The sequence below is a fragment of the Symphodus melops genome, assembly GCF_947650265.1.
Source record: "Symphodus melops genome assembly, chromosome: 17".
In the NCBI taxonomy this organism is placed as follows: Eukaryota; Metazoa; Chordata; class Actinopteri; order Labriformes; family Labridae; genus Symphodus; species Symphodus melops.
In genome coordinates, this window is record NC_136707.1 from 4639773 (window position 1) to 4662116 (window position 22344).

At 40.5% G+C, this 22344-nt stretch overlaps 1 protein-coding gene across 1 annotated transcript in view; it reads right to left on the minus strand.

Moving 5' to 3' along the window:
- Positions 1-22344, minus strand: part of cacna1ha (calcium channel, voltage-dependent, T type, alpha 1H subunit a) — a 101309-nt gene that overhangs the window by 18554 nt on the left and 60411 nt on the right. Inside the window, exons 8-22 of the mRNA XM_079366074.1 lie at positions 19306-19398; positions 17854-18092; positions 17165-17688; positions 14500-14666; positions 13921-14115; positions 8168-8319; positions 7503-7688; positions 7256-7373; positions 5621-5776; positions 5239-5326; positions 4487-4761; positions 3738-4100; positions 873-976; positions 464-587; positions 121-189 (exon numbers count right to left, since the gene is read on the minus strand). Coding sequence (XP_079222200.1) covers positions 121-189; positions 464-587; positions 873-976; positions 3738-4100; positions 4487-4761; positions 5239-5326; positions 5621-5776; positions 7256-7373; positions 7503-7688; positions 8168-8319; positions 13921-14115; positions 14500-14666; positions 17165-17688; positions 17854-18092; positions 19306-19398 — 2853 coding nt within the window. The remainder of the gene's footprint in view (positions 1-120; positions 190-463; positions 588-872; positions 977-3737; positions 4101-4486; positions 4762-5238; positions 5327-5620; positions 5777-7255; positions 7374-7502; positions 7689-8167; positions 8320-13920; positions 14116-14499; positions 14667-17164; positions 17689-17853; positions 18093-19305; positions 19399-22344) is intronic.

Sequence of the window (22344 nt, forward strand, 5' to 3'; positions counted from 1 at the left end):
TAGCATACTTTCCAGTAATTTCCCTGAGATCGCCACTAAGTTATCCTACAGTTGCTAAGTCTTGTATAGGTTCATTGGTTATCGTGGTCAAAACAGAATAAAAAAGGACAGTGAGTTTACCTTGACGGCCATCTCCGCCAGGAATATCACAGTGAAAACGTAGTTGGACACACTCAGAAACACTCGCTCCTGAAGAAGTATTAGAGATGAATATAGTATAAGACATTTTATTAACACTACAAAACATATTTCTCCAGTATATGAGCTGCTTTATATGTTGCTTTATGATTTTATTTTCTCAAATACAAGTAAAAAAAAATAGAAAAGAGTAGGTAAAGTGAAAAAAAAAAAAACATTTTAAAATAATAAAAAATGGTATCAGCTTAAAAGGACAGACTGGAAACACGTCGACATATTGTGCAGACGTTCTGGCTGTGCTGTGTTGTCTGTGTGTTTGCCTTACACTGCTGTTGGACTGTATATCAGGTCTCTCCAGAGCAATGGTGATGCAGTTTAGGAAGATGAAAACCAGAACCACATGGTCGAACAATCTGTGAGAGATCACACTTTGGCACCACACCCGAAGTCTAAAAACACACACACACACACACACACACACACACACACACACACACACACACACAGCCCACACACAGACATAAACAGAGTTATCTATAAAGTGTCTATGGTGTGTTAAAGCTATAGACCATACAATTAGCAGGAAAAGAGGAAGGAATTTTAGAGAGTGTAACTAAGAAAATTGAATAAAGAAGAGGAAAGACGGACATGGAGTAAGGAAGTGGTATTGCAGTGGAAACATACAGACTGATATATTTCAGTTCTGTGTGTGTATGTGTTTGCATGAGACTCACAGGCTCTCTGGAGAGAACAGATACAGATTCCAGTCTTCATGCTCTTTGCACCAGCGGGGCTTCATGTTACGGAGCTCCTTTTTGATCCAGTTGCACAAAGAACTCTGCAGAAGGAGAAAGACAAACGTCAAAACTATAAAACGTGAGAGGCAATTTCTCTGAAATGCATCGCGACATGACAGTTTATTGAAAACTTTTTTTTTTTAAAGGCATCAGGATTTCTATTTTGAAACCATATTAACCAAAGCCTTATCATCATAATCCTAATCAGTCGAATGGGGGGGCGGGGGTTTGGGTTGGGATTGTGAAAATGGGGATTTCTCAAAACAGTTCACCAAATGTGTTCAGTTCAGTTTTCATGAAGTACAACATTTTTAGACATCAATGTGGTTGTTTTTTTTTTTTTTTCATTTAAAGTGAAAGGAAGCAGTATGATCATTCTATTAAAAAGATCATTTGGCCTCTTCTCTGCAAACTCGTTGCAGATTGCACTTAGACCCTACTATGAAATGACGAACCAAACATGCACGTCAACCTTTGTCACTGCAATGCTGTACGAGGACAGAAACACCGACAGCCCAACACTTAAATATGCAAGGAAAGATTTAAAGGAATAACTGATGTAGGCTGTGCAGCTGTTGTGATGATGATGTGATGCAACTTAGCGCAGGGACTCTGTGATTAGCTCGTTATGTTTACTGCACGTTTTATTATTTCATTCAGATATATTCAAAATATTTTAAAAATGAACAAATGCAGGGCACGGATGAAACATTAATATTGTTGTGATGTGCTGTGATTGAAATGTGTGATATTATATTTTTTACAATAATTCTGAAAAACGTTGCCAATGTAACCACCAGGCTACAAAAAAAAACACTGGTGCTGCGATAAAATAATAATGACCTTCCCCTTGCACTGTGCTCTGCTTTGCATCTGAAGAATGAGTGGCCTGAAAGTATTAATAGTGGTGTTTGTGGAATTTACGTGCAAGATTAACAATTACAGGTAAAAATAAATAAATAATAAATTCTCAATTAAATCTGAGTTCACAGAGTGTTGCTTATGTCAGCCCGTCCACGCTAAAATCTATGGGGGCACGATAAACAAGTGTTTTCCTGCATGAGTTAAGAAGGGGATAATTGGAGCACAGAAGGCAGACTGCACTTAGCGAGTGCACCGGCTCAACAGAGAGTCTTGGGGAACTCATTAAAGTTTCCATTAAACAAACAGAAGAAAGCTTAGGTACGCAGCTTCTGTTATTCAGGATTGCAACTAAAAACATCCCAAAGTCAACCCCTCCCACACTGCTTATTTGGCAAACTGCAGCCTGTGTGAGCGTGCGTGCATCGAGGTGTGCAACTCTGAGTGTGTGTGTGTAAACTCAATGATAAGACACACACACTCACAAACACACCCTTACATGCATATACACTCATGGCAGGATGTGACTGAAGCCTCCAGTGTACAATCTGCTCAGAGGGGAGGGCTTTTGTTTTACTGGGTTTCATGGCTTAACAAACTCAATTTGGAGCAGATGACACCATCAACAATGTCACAACAGAGGTCGACCCGAATCCACAGGGGGGTTCATCCTTCTAGCCTCACACACATGCACACAAACACGCACACGTACAACCACAATGCCTGTATATACACACACTGTGTGCACCCACTGAGAAAACAATTGCTCCGCAATCCAATCAATTACAACCTGACTATTAGTGTCCCTCCGGGCTTTGCTGCGTGAACACAAGACACACCCGCTCTAACATCTCATCGTAAGAGGGTGATGACAGGCGGAGGAACCAAAAAGGAAGGAGACAAAAGGCCTGAAATAGAGCCCGACCATGTAATCAGAGAGTCGATAATATCAGCCGCTAATAGCATATCAAGTGACTATCGGTATCAGACAGATATATGCAGATATTACTTGATTTATTCTCCAGTTAAATAGTCAGAGTTCTTTGTGTGTCACTGTAATAAACTTCTCTTTCACCAGCAGAGTGTGCTCTATGGATTACAACAAGCATCATCACCCTCCAGAGTCGGGGAGAAACCATCTTGTCTGTATCTTTTCCATAAGTGTTTCATAACTGCATTTGAGGGATCAACACAGTAAAACTGTATATCTCTATCTATCTATCTCTAAAGATCGAACATAGAGCGAAGAAAGATATTGTCGGATATATACGTGTGTTTCAGACCTTTTTCTTTTCCTTATATCGTTATCAGCCCCAAAATCCTCATATTGGTCAGTCCCTGTGAAATACATTTGTAAACCACGGAAACCCCCAAGCAAATATCCATCGATGTATATATATATGTATACTTAATTGAACACTTTGAGATCACAGAATAATGTGTGATATCAAAGCTGGTTATCTCAGGACTCGTTCGGGTTGTTTTCTAAACACCTGTCTCTTGTCTCAGGAAATCAATGCTGGTTTTCGTGTGATAGTGGATTTGATTCATTTACATCATTACCATGAGTTTAAAAATTCAAGCTTGCTTTAGCCTGTTTCTATCTATTGAAACTTTGGGAATATGAAAAGAAGTCGAGATCTCAGGAGGAAAATGACAATAATTAATTATCACAGAGAGTAAATAAAAGGCGCGGATTCATGTCCACTGAGGAATTCTTAGGGGTGTACAGGGAGGGTAGCTTGAGAGATTAACAGTTAAATATAAGATAAGAGAGTAGAATCATTTATCAGGTTGCTGTTGTATGTTTTTTGTTAAAATATTAAACATCGGATGACACATGCCAGGATGAGAACACATTTAAAAACTGATCAAAGGGCCGACTCTAGTTTGTCTGCATGTTTTTTTTTTTTTTTTAAGCTATGACTCATGGTGACTTACGTCATCATCTAAGTCATCCTCAGGCAAAGAATCTTCCTTGGACTCTGAGCTCATGTGAGGGTCATAGTTCATGGTCCTCCCATTACAGTCGCCATACTCTGTTATAATGGAGGGGAAGAGAGTGGACGCCTGCAGCTGCTCCAAATGCTCCGGCTGTAGTCTGTTGGTCACACCGCCAGCATCCCCCTTGTTCTCCCCACTATCTTCCTCCTCTCCTCCCTCTCCGGACAACAGGCTCTCCCTTTCACCGCTGGTGTCTCGCCTTTTGAGGCTCGGCGCCCTCCCCAGGCTGTTCCAGCTCGAGCGTCGGCTTCCCCAGGAGCGGGGAGGAAGAGGGGAGCGTCTGCCAGGACTTGAGAGGCTCTGGGAAAACAGGACAGAAGCGTAGTGTGTGGATATGGAGATGAATGAGTCATTTAAGATCCTCAAGATAACTAAAGGCACAAAGAAAAATTTATCGTATTGATAGAAATGTTACATTTTTCTACAACTTTTCTGCAACAAAACAATTGATTATGAAGAAAACATAGGAGTCAGTATCAGTATTGGAACGTTTATATCGGTATCGGATCCGAACTGAAAAAAAGTGGATCTGTAAATCTCTATTAGTAATGTCAGAAGGTTTAAAACCAATAAATGACAAGTGACAATTCCTTCTGTACACAAGCATAAAAAAAAAACATCCAAAAGATTGTGGTCTTCAAATCTTTAGTTCATTTTCAAAATAAAGACTATTTGATTTAACCCACCAGAGAATGCTGGTCGTAGGCTAAGTGTTCAATGGACGTGGAGCTTCCGCGGCGAGAATCTGCATGACTGAGTCCTGCCTCAGAGAAGCTGAGTCCCATCTCCCCATACTGAGGCACCCCCATAAGGTCATCTCCGAGAATGGAGTCAGGTCCCAGAGAGCCTTTAGGAGTGGGCATGGGCGTGGCTGCTGTGCGCATGATTATGGGAGGAGCCATTGTGCCGCGCGGGTCAACATGACCATTGGCTGTCATTATCAGAGAGTACATTTTGAGCTCTGTTGACGAAGGGGAGACAAAAAGACATCTTTCAGAAAGTTTGTACTATGTTAGTCTTTTTTCATCAGGACAGGAAAACAACATATTTAATAAATGATCACCAACTGTTAGATAGCAGCTGATGTTTGCATTCACAATTTGTTAGTCTAACACGTTACCAAAGAAAACGCTAAAATGCCGAGCTACTAGTAAAGTTAGCAAGCTAACAGGGACATTAGCTAAATATTTCTTGTACTTAGCTAACGCATAATTTGTTGCTGATGTTAGTGTTTTATTTTTCTTACTTACAGTTTCTTAATCTAACATGTTACAAAAGGACTTTCTAGCAAATCATGAAGTCAGCGAGCTAACGTGGACGTTAGCGAGATATTTCTTGAACGCTGAGTTAGCTAATCAATTATTTGTTAGGTTTAATAGCATACAAAAGACAACCAATCAGTTGAATATGACTGAATGTTTTCAGTGATGTAACCTACCAGTGTCTCTAAGCTGTTCAACCTTCTCGTCCTCCTCGAAGTTGTCTGATTTCTTCTCATCATCTGACTCTGATCGATTAGCATCACCCTGCAAAACACACACATCAAATATTTAGCATTTTTCCATAGTACATATAGATTTAAGGTGCTCATTGATTCAGAGCTTAAAGGATATTTCCCTTCACTTTCACTTGTCTTCTTCATTGACACACAAAATATGGGGTTTAATGAAAAAAAAGATTAGCGACATGGAATGATCAGGGTGTGTGTTACAGGCTTATTGTAATCTTTCTATCATCCCCTTTAAAAGCAGCTGTGCCTGACATGTTTGACAGTATTGTAATTGAGACGCTGGGGGGGAAAAAATGGTTGTTGTTCTCACCTCAGCCTGGAAGCCCTCAACCAAGATGGCCACTAGCAAGTTAAAGAGCACATAGTTCCCAAATGTCATGAGAGCAACAAAGTAAAGAGCGGCCCATGGAGAGGTGGAGGCCATGCCGTTATACAACACCACATTCCAGTCCTCCTGGGTAAGAATCTGCAGATTGAACGGAACACAGACAGAGTTAAGCATAAATAAGGAAGCGGTGAAGGGGAAGAGATGGACGGAGGCAAAAATAGACAAAGACAGAGGTAATGTTGAGAGAGGTTTAGAGATGTGCTATTTGAAAACATGAAGAAGAAAAGGGGTTCAACAGTCTCTGTGCATGTTATGAGAGAAATGCCCTCTGATTAAAGGAGAAGTTAAAGAAAGAGAGAAGCCATGAATCAAGCCTTATTGCACACTTTATTAGCCTACACAGCTCTTATGGGTTCTATACGCTCTGAAAACCAAGAATTATGCAACTTTATTGCTATTGTGCTGCAATGCTTCAGCGACACATGGGATTACTGTAAGTGTATGTGTGTGTGTGCGCGCGTGTGTGTGTGCTAGTGTTTAAATCAATGTGAATGATGAAAGCGTTTAAAAGTAGGACGCTGTTCATGATGCAGCATGAAAGCCCTCTCCGTCTCTGCCCACTCAAAGAGCGCTGTAGCAGAAAGGCAATCCACCCTGCTGTCTGTGTGTATGTGGATATGCAAGTACACAGACACACACACACACACACACACACACACACACACACACACACACACACACACACACACACACACACACACACACACACACACACACACACACACACAAAGACAAAAGTGAGATCTTTAAACTGCCTTCTTCTGTGTTCTACCTTTCTGCTGACGCATCTGGTATAGAAAAAGAGAACAATCTTTCTGGAGCGATTGAACAATATCTCCACACAGCAGGAGAGCAAAAAAAAAAAAAAAAAAAAACAGTGATGGAAGAGTGTGTGCATAAGCATAATTTTTCAGTTCACAGCATTTGACTCATGGGCACAACCTGGCTACATTCAGCATGCAGCATAGTTTTGATTTTGGACTGGCAAATGACAAAGATGGCCTATAAAATACAAACAGAAGCAGGGGTGTATAAAGGCAGCCTGGGATTGAATGAACCCGTCCTGGAATCTGATTGGCAAGTGCATTATAGTTGTAAGAGGCTGCTAGAAGGCAATTCAAATTTTAGCGCTTTTTTTTGTAGAAACTTTAAAGAGAAGAAATATTTGTTTCCACTCTTTTATAACATGTGTTATAATGTTAAACTACAATATTATGAAACAGGATATTAAGGTCTTTATGTGACTTTAATGTAAGGAATTAGAAGAGACAGAAATTGTAAATAAACAATCTTATAATACATTCACATGTGTGTTTGTGTGTGCACATAAACTTCAAGCCACCTATTAATAAGCCAGAACCCCAGTAAGGCCAACCAGGTAAAACAGTCTAGACACACCCCTGCTAACTGTAAAAGTCTACATTATGAAGTAGTTAATGTTGCTGATTTAATTCAACTGTCATACATATTGTTATTTTGAATGGGCTGAGTCATTATTATAAAAAGGAGGTCAGGTACATTACAATACAGTCAGTACATTTCCTTAAAAAAACAGACCTGGAACACGGTGACGATGGCCCACAGCAGAGTGTCAAAGTTCTTGCGGTCAGGAATGGTGTCTCCGTTCTCTGTCCTCAGACTAAATTTACACCCAAACAGATGCATCCCCAATATGCTGCAGGAGATAAGAACACGCAGACACCCTCAATTTGAATGTACACGTCTTGACTGAGCATTTCGCGACGATGAGCGAACAAAACATGCAGGAAGGGAATCATGTGTTTTGTGTGTGTGTTTGCAGTACCTGAAGGTGAAGATGAAAAGCATCAGCAGCATGCAGAATGTGGCCACATTGTCCATGGTCTTCATCAGCACCACCAGCTGTCTCCTCAGGGCCGGCAGGAAGCGAACCAGCTTCAGAACCCGCAGCAGACGAAACGTTCGCAGGACTGACAACCCACCATCTGCTTGGCCGATGATCTCCCAAACACTGGAAGCCACAAACAGCAATTTCCATTTAAACATCATTTCAAAACTTTAAAGTCTTAATTTGCTCTAACTCTGTAAAGATTAGTACATGCAAATACACAACTTTTATTGGGTTTTGCAATTCAGTCGTAGTAATTAGTTAATACATAATGGTTATAACTTATGCAGCCTAATCAGCACACCACACATTTCAAATAATCTCCTGATTCAATATGTTTTTTTAATCACACTGAATGACAGCCATGCAGCAAATCTCAGCCTCTGACTGGGTCTGCTGCTGAAGCTCCTGTGTGATCCATCATGAGTGTGTCAATCTGAGCTATTGTAAAGATGGATGCTGCAGCAGTGAAGCTGACAGTGGAAACCCCATGAGTGACAAGCTGAAGAACCTGTCAGAACAGGGGGTGGCGCCTCCAAATCCAAAACATGGCATTTGCCTGGTTGAAATCGGTGTTGATATGAATAATATTGATGGATTACCTTATTATAACAATGATGCTGTCGAATATGTTGTACGGGTTCCTGATGTACCCAAACAAGCCAAAAGCGAGCAGCATGAAGCCCATCTCCAGAACAAACATGCTGGTGAAGACGATGTTGCTGATCTCCAACACATCTGTCAACTCCTCAGGCTGGAGGGAAGAAAGAAAGAAAGTGGAGACACGATGAGACAAAAGAAGAGGAAAAAGAGATGTAGAAGCACAAAGGAAGAAAGACAAAGAAAAACGATTAACTTAGTATTTCCACTCTGTTGCCCCAGGGTTGTAAAAACCCCTTTGGTCTTAGTGCCCTGAGCTGAGACATTATAAATCAAGTTCAGAGCTGCAGTCAGGCTCAATCAATCAAATGGGAACAACAGCAGTGATCCATCAGAGCAGATCCCCTCCACTTACCTCACAGTCCAGCCAGTGATCCAGCACTCTGTAACTGAGGGGCCTCTCATAAAGAATCTAGCTGAGTCGTTTATGGAGAGTGCAGCACTTTTGTGCTCCGGTAAATTACTGATTGTATTACGGCCCAGCATTCTTATAGAAGCTAGAGCTTTAAACCACCTATGGCTTGGAGATCTGCCCTTTCAAGTATCTCACATTAAACGGCCTATAATCCTGACAAATAACTTGATGCTTGTCAACAAGGTTTAAAAACAATTTCACAAATTCTAATCCTCGTATTTTCATTTTTAAAGACCTGTTTTTTTCATCACAAAGCTTTTATTTATCCAGTCTTCTAACCTCTTGCCAGTTTACCTTATAAACTGTGACATTATCCTTCCGGGGTTTTTTGTTGTTGTATTTTTTAAATATGTATTTTTGGACATATTGGGTGCATCCCTGAATCTTGAACTCATATCTCTACCACTATGGCTTTGAAAAGCAGGTTTAAGTATTATTCATGGGCCAATGAAATGGTCCTAAATAATAAAATGTGTCATCTGTTACTAGGGCTGGGAATCTTTGTTGGCATCACAATTCGTTTCAGAATCTTTTTTCAATAAAAAAAAATCTGGATCCATGGATTCAAAGTGCATCTTTGACTAAAGTACAAACTTTAGGATCTACTCCAGTCATCTGTGAGTCTGGCTAAATTTCTAACTGCTTCTTCTAACTGCTCTAGATCCCCCCCCCCCCCCCCCCCCCCCCAGCTCTCTGTAAATCAGTGCAGTCCAGTTAATTTACAAAACTGTGAATGATTGTTGTCCCAAGTCAACTGAATCTTTCCACACCGCTTATCTTCCAGTTATCCAAGCTAGAGCCTCATAGATTAGCATTTTAGCCTGTGAAATTGTTTTTGATGTCACACACAGCAGTCTCATTTAAACTAACAGGGATTCTTTTCTTTTTGAAATCTACAAGCAATACGTTCGAAGCAACTATTATGTGTCATGGCCCAGGATGTGAGTGGAGTATACTCTGGAATAATAAACATACAAACAAGCGCAACATAAAAAAATGTTAAGCTCAACAGCAGTTACATGTGACGTATACAAGTTATGCATAGAAATAAATATGCTCAAAGCTGGAATCAAATATAGAAATGACAATCGTAGAAGTTGATGTGAAAATAAGTTATTGTAAGTGAATAGAATCCTGCTTATTAATGATAGAGGATATTCAAGCAGCTGAGGGTCATTGTCACAGATAGAGGGCGCCAGACTACAGAACACTCCTCCCCCTTTTTTCACTCCACCTTAACGCTCAGTGAAACGCAAGAAAACCCAGGGAGGTGGTGAACTTTTGACTCCTTTTTTGGAAGTGAAAGTATTAGATCTAGCAACAGAGTGTGGATACAACATAATGTCGAGATTAAAGTCAATGTAAGTGAAGTGTACTTGTAGTGAAGTGCAGGATTGTGCAACAGCTTTTTTTTGTTGTTGTTGTATTCTTGCTATTTTATGCTGATGAGCTGTTGAGTTAATTAGGACACTCAAATCAAAGCAGGAACGCCTGTGCAAAAAATAATGATAATACACGGGGGACTGGGAGGGAAACCTTTGAATGTTCTGCATGGTATAAAAAGAGCTGGAGAGACAGTAGAGAGACTGGCTGTTTGCAGAGCCGCAGCAGCACATAAAAAACTTGAAAGCATTTCAACAAAGCTTTTAAAGAGCTCTCCGCCATATTCAATTTCGAGCAGACACAATACCAAACTCACATAGGTTGACATTTAACAGTGCTCGAGTGGCTCTTTCATTACCTTTATAGCCCATTGTCTTCTTTGCGCAGGAATGAAACAGTATACGACACATTTCCGGGGCAATTATTTCTTACACAGTAGATTTTTACAGCTCTCTGGATTACAAATGTACCTGTACTTGCTGCTTCACACAGTGCTAAATAGGAGGATTATACACTGATCAGCCATAACAGTTTGTCTTCCTGCCTAGTACTGTGTAGGTGCTGACAGGACATGGACTCCCTAGACTTCTGATGGTTTGCTGTGGTATCTGGCACAATGAATAAAATAAGAAGTGGATCTTTTAAGGCCATAAAGTTGTGAGCTTGTGCCTCCACTGATCAGACTTTGTTTTATAACACATTCCACAGATGTTGGATTGGATTGAGATCTGCAGAACACCTTAAACTGGTTGTCATGTTTCACCAGAGCTCATTCCTCAGTGGCTCCAAGGTGCAATTCTGAAACTCACTTGCCCATTGTAGGTGCATTCACCAGTGAGCAGGGAATAAAGAGTAAGTGCTATTAGATGGGGCCCTCGTAGGGAGGTTTACCACTGTCACTGTAAAATGTGAACATTTTGTGGCCCTGCTGTGATTTAAGGTGTGTCAGCCCTTGGGGGTCCACTGCTGGTCTAAGACCCCGAGCAGTTTTTGCCAGCACCTCTGCTTATCAAAATTACTCACATCCTTACACTTCACCATTTTTCCAACACATCTATCTACTTCAAGTGCAACAACAAACAGCAAGTTGCCTTGCTGTTTGAAATATTACACTTACTTACAAGTGAAATTAGAGAGAGATGATGAAAAAAAAATAATTGGAAAAAATGTATATGAGCTTGCATGGATCTTTATTTGGATAATGAACTAGAACTGAACTGCAGAGGCAGAATTTGGGTTCTTGTTCTGGCTCATGGCCAAGGTGGAGAGCAAGGTGGGGGGATGGACACAAAGATCAGAAGCAAGTGAGTAAAAAAAAACCCAAAAAAAAACAACAACTTGTGCCTCTATTAATAAATCCCATCATGGTGTCATTGTGGTTTCAGCTACATCCCTTGCTGCACTTTATTTTACAGTAGCAGTTAAAGATTAAGCTGATCATTACCAACAGAGTGGTTTGGGAACTGTAAGAGGCTCTTAACTATACGTCAATATATTTCAATTATTCTACTACGCTTTAAATGAACATCCTGAAGTATTGCTTTACAGTAGATAATAACTAATCCCATCATGATGCTGGACAGAGCAGGTGATACATCAGAATTAAACACACTGCCAGTGCCTGAATAAAGATATTTAGTAGGTGAAGCTGCTTGAATTTGAACGCTGCTCTGCATATAACCTTGCTCTAAAGAATATGACAAACAGCAGTGATATATTTCCCAGCACATTTATTGTATATGTGTACTTTCTGGTACGAAAGACAGAAATGGTTTTTCTGACTTTGCAGATTTAGATAATATCCCGATATTTATTTTCAAACAAGAATCTAAAGTGGCCAACACAAGCAAGTGAGCTGCAACAGTCCAAAAAGTAACACACAGAAAAGTCAAAACACAACACACACTGAAACATACTGCAAACACCAAAATCAAGAAAACAACGGTCTCAAAACTAATTCTGCTGATCCTGTCATTATTACAAACGACCTCCAGTTCATTAGGGGGCGGTAATTGCAACTTTGGTATCTTAGAGAGGGAAGTTAGCCAGAGACGGAAAGCAATAACATTAACTGACTTTTATGTAACGTAATGATAGTCACAACGGGAGAAGAAATATTTTGTAAAAGATACAACCAGTCTCTGATTTTGTTATGCATTTGTCTGCTTTTTGCCACATTACGATTGTTGTTTTTATTTTGGACTTTTGTATGTTCTTTGAAATTTGCATTGTTTCTGTATTTGCAGCCTGTTTCTTCAGAAGGGAATCTTTGTGCTGTTTAAGTGATTTCACCTCTGTTATCCACTGCAGAGATCAGTCTAAATAAAGCTGAGACAAGCATCAATCATCCCCTCTCTTCCTCTTTCTACACGTACACACCACACCACACCACACTTCCTACACACACCTAAACACACACATACACACTTGTCATAAGTTTGGCTAGGTGTCATATAAGGGGGCTGAGTGGAGTAGGAACTCTTACATAACCCTTCAACGTGTAAGTGGATGTGTGTGTGTGTGTGTGTGTGTGTGTGTGTGTGTGTGTGTGTGTGTGTGTGTGTTATTTGCCCAATAAGGCCATGACTACTCTCCCAGTCGCTTCTTATGTTTATACCACACAGATAGAAACACACTCACACAGATCCCTGCAAGAGAAGAGAGAAATAGGAAGGCAAAGAGGAAGGAGGGAAGGACCCGTGTGTATGCCCGACAATCTTCTCCCCGGGTTTTCAATCCATTTGCTGGTCTGATGGCCAATGAAAGGGTTGTCTGCGTGTGTGTGTGTGTGTGTGTGCATATCTAAAATATTTTCTCTGGAGTAAAAACTCTGGAAACGAATGTGCAACCACAGAGATTTCACAGTGGAGAGAGAAAGGATGATGCTTCACTGGAATTGCAGGGCGAACTAGAAATATAATCTTACTGTGTGTGTGTGTGTGTGTGTGTGTGTGTGTGTGTGTGTGTGACAGGTCTTGTTTGCATGAGTGTGTAAACCTGTGTGAAATAAGCAAGCTGGCCATGATTCTCTATTCCTCCCCTCACTAACTTCATTTCTTAACCTCCAGCCACCCTGCATTATCCCCCACTGTCCTCCCCTATAGGCCCCATTTATAACCAGGCCACAACCTTCAAGACCCTGGGAGGAGTTCGTAAATGTTTTGTAACCATTCTGGCATTAACAGTGATGCCTATATATGACTCACAAAAGCGAACAATACAATCAACATCATGACTGACTTGACTTGTAAACTGGGCTGTTGTCAGAAAACACTACCTACACATGTGTAGGACAAGATTAGCAATGGCATACTGCTTTGTCCACAAGGGGGCGCCAAAAAATCGACACAAACTCAAAGTTCCGTACAGAACCTTTACATACAGGGGTTAAGTTAGCAATGTGTTCTGGGCCACATTGAGCGGCTGCCTACTTTCTTTACCCAGGGCCAATGATAAGGACCGATTTATTGTTTAATGTAGCTTGATAACATCTCACTTTTCTTTGTTCCTAAAATGTATTTTTAAGTCATTCCCATGTACATTTGCAAAGACAGTTTTGAATAAGAGCCAAAGTGTGCCCCCTTTTGTTTCAGTAAGCTTCGGTCCATTTTAAAAAAAAATTCAGGACAATATTGTATAGAATAAGGGAAGAGAGGAAGACCATGGCTAGATTTTTATGAATTGTGGCTATAATTGTGGTCTACGAATTATAGACACTTGGTGTAAACAGGCTCATTGACTGTCAGGTAGATAAATCAAATGATCACATATAAATGCCAACAGTTCTCATTAAACTATTTGTTTCCTGATGAAGTTCACTCATCGCCCTTTAAGTTTGGAAACTATTGATCTGGGCTGTTCAGGACTTTCATTCACCCTTTATGTCATTAGTCTTACCTGCTCGTGGTACTCAATCCCCATGCTGAGAGTATTGACGAGAATGGCGATCATGATCCCTCGGTTGAAGTATTTACTCTCCACTATTCTCTTCAGTTTTTCCCTGAAGCCGACCCAGGCCCGAACGACTGCGTGTCTGCACTCGAAGACCCCCCGCCGTCTGCTACGACCTCGGCCGCCTCTCAGATCCCCACCCTAGAGACAAAAAACATTAAAAGTATTTAAACATCATTCAGTTTGGATAGAGCTTATTAAATCTGATTGTCCAAGAGGCGTTTTATGAGTGCTGATATAGAATACGAGCAGCACTGGGACTTTTAGCTTTGTGTGTAAACACCATTAAACAACCTGACAGCTTTGTATAGATTGATCAAGCTAGGTGTACATCTGAGGTACAAAGGAAAACAATGCAACTGTCGACTGCCCCTAATTCTGCAAATGAACTGATAATAGTTTGAGCTACAAAGAACTGATGTATGATCACAACACTTTTCCCAGTAATGAATTTTATCAGATCATCATCATCACTTCTCCACAATTTTCACCCTCATCATCAATGCAACACTAGCACATTCCAACCTGGGGGAAGTCATGCAGTCCGTCAGCCTCTCCTCTGCCTCCCTCCAGGTCTCCCAGTTCCAGCTCCAAGGTCTCCAGGCTGCGAGCACACAGAGGGCAGCTCAGCAGCTCCAGGAGCAGAGGGCTGGGCACCACGCCTGCCAGCTGGTACAGCAGCCTCTGGCGTCCTAACAGGGGGAGATGAGTGGAGACATTGAGAGATAGCAAAGAGGGTTTTTATAGCTGACCTTGTCTGCTGCTGCAAGAAGGACATGATGGAAACAAACTTTTATCAGCATTTCAGAAGTTGCACTTTCATTTATTGAACATTGTAAATGGTTGTATTAGCTGCAAATGATCTTATGTTTAACCTAAAGCATCTAGGGAATGTAGTTGTGCTTTTTGTATCCCTGAATTGTGCTTGAAGGATTCTTCAACAACCTAATCGGAAAATACTAAAATAATTAAGCTTAAAGGTCAAACAAAGGGCAGAAAACAGTAAAAGCTGACTAAAAAGCAACCCCTGCTATGGGTGCAAGGTAGCTAAAGGGGAATCAGAATGCTGTATAAGCATTTTTATAAACTTCAGTATTTAGTTAAGGAGGCCGTAACAACAGCGACATTTAGTGCAAAAGGAAAAAAAAACAAAGAGGAACCAACACTAGCAAAGTCAAAGTTATAAGAGAAGGGTGGTGAGAGTTGATTTTTTTTTTATCCCTAGAATATCACCGCAACAGCTACATCTCCATGTCTATTTACTAACGTTCTTTGAGTCCAAGTCTTGGAAGGTTGTTTAAGTTTCACAAATCCTTTCAAAGGGCAAAGCATTTGTCTGGCCAAAATCTCGTTAAAATTCATCCTAACCCCACATTACCTCATATTACATTAGGATAGATTTGATTACATTTCGTCTAAAATTTGATTTGAGAGCCGCAGACTGGGAACCAAGTCTCAGGAACATTAAAAGTGGGTCATCTGCCAAAGCTGAGAGAAAACATTTGGAAAGTGAACTTTAAGAAAGTGACAGGAGATAACATTTATTCATTAAGATTTCAGCTTTGAATTTCAAACAACTGACTGATGTTCTCAGATCTATCCCAATCCATCAAGCCCAGGATGGGACGCCCAAATGCTGTTTACACTGCTGTGGGTAACAAGGGGTATATTTTAGAATTTAACCAACATTTTACAACCTATTAGCGACTTTCAGACAACAGCTAATGTTAGCATCTAGTTACCAACTAGATTATATTACTGTAACGTTGCTGTTAAAAAGAAAAAGCTGACCACTAATATTACCGTCAAGAATGCAGGAAAGGCTTACATTTAGCTAACGTTAGCATTCAACCAACTGGGAAACGTTCTCTTAAACACTGCTAAATAAGCTATTAATAGCATTCAACAGTTTTACACAATAGCCTACCTATTCTTAGCTAACTTGACATTAGCTTGGACATGGCTAATATTTCCACTTCCTAGACATCATTAAATAGATGCAATAGTTTATCATAATACTTTTTATTTTGAATTTTTTTTTAAAAAGTTAGCTTGTTAAACCCAGCAGTGCTCTTTTTTTTTAAAGCTTTCTCATTGAGCTCTGTTGTTTTCTGTATTATGTTGAAAGTGTTGGCTGCTATTCACGTATAACCTGTGTGTGGAGTGTCTATGTTTTCTTTATTAGCAGTCATTAAGACAAAACAGACGTCTATCTGTTTGTCTATCATACTGTTATTGCAGATATATTTATTCGAGTTTGTGTCTCTCTCTGTCCTCTCTGCCTCATCCCCACAGCTCAACCTCCTTCTCCCCCTTCTTTTTTTGATATCGATATGACTTACTTTCTAATCTCTCCGTCTGCCTCTCCTACCCTTGGTTGGAATCAATGCTTCTCCAAATTATTTTCACTCATTGTTCACATGATTCGTTTTTCAATTGTACACTTGTGGTTTTGGTTTTAACTTTCTACTGCCTCTGTCTGCCCCTGTCTACACCGAGTTGATTCCTTCAATCCTCCCCTTTATCCCCCTCTTTCCTCAGATAACTACAACACTTGAGACATGGATTTCCTGTCAGAACTCTTTAAGAGCTGCTTTAGACACACACATCTGCACAAACAAACACATGCACACGCACACAGAGATATGCAGCAGCTACCTCAAGTCAAACCTGGGCAAAGGACAGAGCTTTTAGCTCAAAGAAAGGGCAAGACTTAGGGAAAAGAAAGGAAACTTGATGACTAAAACATAAGGTGATTTTCAGGTCAGCATGGTATAAATGTCAGGAAGTATTAAAAGACGGCAAGTTCATTAAAAATACAAGTAACAGGGACAAACTTTTAAGACTTACAAAAAGTTTAAAAAAAAAAAATAAAAAGAAGAAGAAGATAGTTCTGGAAAGCAGATTAATAGGATTGGTACACTTAAAAGAAGACAGTATGTGTGATGGATTATTATATGACTTGGTTGTCACCGAGTTTAGGTGATTTTGTTTCTGTTTTAAGCTGATTTAGACTGAACTCTGCAGCATCAGTGGGGATTTTCTAAGTAAGGAAAACGTTTTTTTAAAGTAAACTCCAAAAAGGTCCCTTCAGAAACGTACAGGTGATATGTGTGTGTGTGTGTGTGTGTGTGTGCGTGTGTGTGTGTAGGTGTGTGTGTATGTGTTTTGTGTGTGTGTGTTATCTTACTGTGCTGTCCCATGAGCTGGTAGAGTTTGGTTAGTGTCTCTGTGTGTTCAGACGTCGGGTGGTTTAACGGGTGCTGCTCCGGACACTGTCCACACTGCTGGGAGTGGGGGGGCGGAGTCTTACTACTGTAGCTGCACACAAACGACGGCAGGATGGTCGGATAGTTCATTCCCCCGTTCAATCGCCCCAGCAACGAGCCCATGCGTTGGGTGACAACTGACGGTTGTCCACCATTATTTCCATTGGTACTCCCTCTCCGGACAGGAAGTGACTTCATCTCCAGCTCTTCCTCTGCTCCCTCTGTGTGCTCTGCGGGTTCTACGGTGATGCTGTGCTGCCCCCCGTTGCTAAGGCGACAGTGCTGGTGCTGATGGTGCTGCAAAAGGTTGTGGATCGGTCTTAACCACAGAGCGCTACCGGGGCCAGAGCCTCCGCAGCCCCTGCTAGAACCATGCCCATGTCCGTTACCCCCGCCGTTACTTCCTCCGCCGCTGCCATTAGGATTCACCTTTTTACGTCTTTTACTGGTGAAAAAGATAAGGGAACAATTCAGAATTGAAAGGTCTGTATAAAGTTGAATGATTTATGCTTTATGTGCGTTTGTGAGTGAATACATTTGTCGGAATTTGTCAATTTTTGAAAAAAAAAAAGAAAGAAAGAAAGAAAGAAAGAAAAGGTCCACGGCGTACCTGTGCCATCCAGAGTATATCCTCTGCAACCTGCGTGTTAGCTTGCGATAAAGGTGACTGATGTAGCGCAGCATCTCCTCATAGCACGTGCCCGGCTCACTGTAGCTGGCAAGCGTGGAGTCGTTGGACATGTAGCGAGCACGCTGCTCCCTCATCAGAGCGTTCTCCCTTTGCTTCGTCTCGGAGAACTGGGTGGCGATGACCACGAGGCACAAGTTGATCATGAAGAAAGAGCCCACCTGGTTAGGGAGTTTAAGAGAATAAGGCCGGTTAACAATGTGGATGCTTGAGCTTTTACCGAGGATATCAAACCAAAGAAATCACAACTCCTTTGTAAAAACATCTTTTTTGCCTGTTGTTTTGTATTTGACTTGCGGTGTTCCTGGAGTCAGCCTCAAGCAGGCAATCGATAAACACTTCTGTTTTATACCATATCATATCATATTGTACCGCATTGCTTTGCATCGTATGGTATCATAACTTATCAAGTTATATCTATAGTATTGTCACAAACTTTTTTAGGACAGATTCCAGTTTGTATTATTCTCCACTCAGGGTGTCTTTTAGGCTGGATTCTGCTCTGATTTGGTCGAAAGCGTTCCTTAAAAAAATGCATGTAATGTAAATCTTGCTCTGATGAGGTGGCCTTGACAGAAAGTTTTTCACATCTCTAATGAAGTGTCTACTTAGAATGCTAATACAGCAGCTCAAAAGTGTCCAAGGAAATGACATGAGCACTCGCTCCACATTTCCTCGGATACTTTCAGCTTTCTTCATTTCTGTCTCAACCACTTTCTCTCCGAATTTCTTTGTTTTTTTTATTCAGCCGATCCTCCGGTTCCATCTCTCCTAACTCCCCTCCTTCATTTTTTTTATTTTTCTGCCTGTCTCTCTCTCTCTCCCACTGCATGCATAATAAGCATTTTTACATCAAACGACAGGCACGCAGGGGAGCTCAGACAACATTTTAAGATAAAGCCAAAGCTAGGATCCTTAAAAAACCTCCACAACAGCATGATAGGGGCGAAATTATACATGATATGAAGACGGCGAGCTTTAACGGAGGGGAGTTGCTCCGAGCAGACTTCAGAGGGTTCACGTGGAGAGGTTATTCAGAATGTTATGCATGTTACAAAAATACACATTTATTGTGGACCATAAATCTACGGACTGTGGAAAGCAGTTTCAAAATGGAGCAGGATAAAAGATATGTGTGTGCCAGATAGTGCTGATGGTTATGTAGCTAGTTTTTTCTTAATCTATGTAATCAGAACTGAACGGAGTGTAACGACACACATAAGAGTTGTAGATTTAAATATAACAGGATACCTATCCTATACTTCTGCAAAACCAGACTTTAAGTCAGTGTGCTCCCCTTTGTAGCCTGCTTCACATTCAAATATCAGGACAGGTTGTTGCCCAAAGTGAAAATAAATAAAAGGGGATACTTACAATAATGAGCAGTATAAAATATATAAAATTGTAGAAGGAATGAGCATCCATGACATAGTACATAATATCCACCCATCCTTCCAGTGTGATGACCTGGTGGTAGAAACAGAAAAGACAGATGGGGAAACATTTTTATTATGACAGGGAGAGAAGAACAACATTTCTTTCTGCTAGTAACTTTCTTTTTAAAAGTTGATGACACCCAACTATACACGTATAAAACTGTTCACCCAGAGGCCTACAGCAGTCGGATGGGACACATTTCCAACTCTGTTTTTAATGGCTGTTCCTCTAAAGAAAGCCTGTGGTAGTGGTGTCCCTCTTAGTTCTTACACATTTGTTTGTTTGTTTGTGTGTGTGTGTGTCTGCCAGGGGACTGGTGCAGCTCTTTCATGTAGCAGCTATGCTAATGAGCAGTCGAGATGCTGAGACCTGAAAGCGGAGGTTCAGCTCAGCCAAGCCGATGATCCGCTCACACCTCAATATTTACACCTCAGCTAGCATTACACATTACAGCTTAAAGTGCCAGCGCACAGGCAATAATAGCATGGGCAAACATACACCAAACAGGTGTCCAAATATAGATAGGACCAACAGAAAATATATGTACATGTGTTTTCATAAAGAATCATACACAAACGTATCTTAACACATCCCTCACATGCTGCTATGCACACACACATTCAGACACAGAGACGGCTAATCCGCTCTCAGCTGGAATGCTCTCCTTGCAGCGGATTAACACAAGAGGAGATGATTCATTTCTGAGCCTGTAGAATGTAATTACTGGCCAAATTCACACAGTGGCCATTTTCCTCTAATGTCAAACTCAGGGGTGGGAAGCTCAAATGCTGTTATGAGGTTAGATTGCTCTGATCCTGGTTGAAAGTTGCATGCACATTTTCACTTGCAATCAGCAACTGTGAAATTTCAAAGGGACAACAGCGGCACATCTAAAGTTTAAACAGTCTATATGGTAACCCATTTGCTTCTATAACATAAAGTCCTTTACATTGCTACCAATCAGTTTGAATTGTTTAATGAACAGTTACATTTTTTTGTCTTTTTAGACATTAAAGGTCTGAAACTGAACTGAACAAAAGCTAATGCTAGCCTTTAGCCAGATCCTAGCTTAAGTATCCGAAGCCAAACCCTAGCTTGTTAGCTAGTGAGCATCTGAGTGCTAACAACACCAACTGACAGTGTATAACATGAATGAAAGTCGCCCCTGTAACGTTGCTTAATGTTGCATAGTGCAGTGCTCAAGGTGGATTAATATAGAGTCTTTATGAATTATATAACAAAGAGTACAGTGCGCTGAGACAAGCCGCCCTGTGAAGGAATCTCATTTCATCTACTTGTATCCGAGGTCGTACCCTTTCCGTCACTAAGCATAGTTCATGAGCATATGTGAGGGTTGGAACCCAAAGATCATACGGTACACCGAATGCTTTGCCCTCAGGTTCAGCTCCCTTTTCATCACAACGAACCGACACAATGCCCACATTAACTGCAGATGCTGCACAAATCTGCCCTTCAATCTCAAGGTCCATCTTACCCCTAACTCGTGACACTTCAAAGTCTTTCCCTTGGGGCAAAAACTGGCTCCCTGCTTGAACGGAGCAGTCTGGCAGAAAAGTGTGTTTGTGATCGATTTATGTTCCATTACTGATTTCTTTGTGAAGCACCTTGTACCCAAGTGTTTTAAAAGTGCTATATAAATAAAGACTTACTTACTTGGGAATGAGGTCAGAAGGTCAGTAGTTATTAACCTGCTCGATAAGGTGAACGATAAATTAGCCTGAGTATCTTCATATATTTACTCTTCTATCAGCTGTTATTTCTCCACTTCACTATCTAACAATGTGTCTTTCCTTTGTCCCTTGTTACTTTTAAAACTCTTTTGTAAGTCGTTTGGATCTTTGCTTCACTCTCAGCTCCACTTTCTCTCTCTTTGATCTGCTTACTGTGAAGACAGAAGTCATTTCACAACTTTGTCTGTGGTTCAGAAAGAGTTGTCATAAAATGCAACTGAATCCTAGTGAAAGAGATAAAAGAGGAAATGAATAGTTTTTTTTTTTATATAGTTTAAAATGCAATACTATCTCTGCTGATCTGGGACAATAAAGCTTACTATACACAAACTCTCTCTCAGCGAGCTGCAACTTAAGATGCTTCCAAAACTAACAAATGACCAAATACATGGAATAATTTCTCTATGGCCAACCACAGGAGCGACCCACTGAAAACCCAATGTTGTATATCCAATGAGACATATAAAGCGTGTTGTATTAACTTTAAAGTTAACACTACATGTATTTAATTTCAGAATGTTTTCAGCCTCTGTCTCATATTTATAATTCATGTCCTCTCTGTATGAACAGATACTAAGACAAGAAAGCCAAGCAACTCTTTTGACATTTAATAGCCTTCAGCTTTTTTCAAAACACAATTTATGTTTTCAAAGAAAAATAAGTATCTTTACTCCTTTTATTTTTGTAGCAATTCCATAATTTTAGCTCACACGTTCTGCTCCTGTTAGAATAAACCTTTGTTAAAAAGTAAACGTATAATGTTTACTGGAGGGTCGAGAACCAAAAGTTGGTCTCTGCTCTTTAAACATGTTGGTTTTGTTCCTTTTCGTGTTCTGGTCATATGTTTTGAACCATTTGAAATCCAAACTGCACTATTATTTTTTTCTGATTGGTTGAACATTTTTTAGAAACTTGGGTCACGGTTTTCATGAAGGACTTGGTGATGGGTCCTTAGACTAAACCAGATGAGAATCACTGTAATAACTTATCAAAATATATTTATTATTAACTTAAATACATTGTGCCTGCAGAATAGTATGTGAAGTGCAACAAATAGTAAGAATGAACTTTGATCTACAGTTTTCACATTATTAAAACATGCAGGACAACATGTTCTAGCTACTGAGCAACACCAGAAGACTGAAAGTATTTCAAACTTCATTTACATCTGCGACTTACTTTAACTCTGGGTACAGGTGCGCACACACACTCCTTATAAATGGCA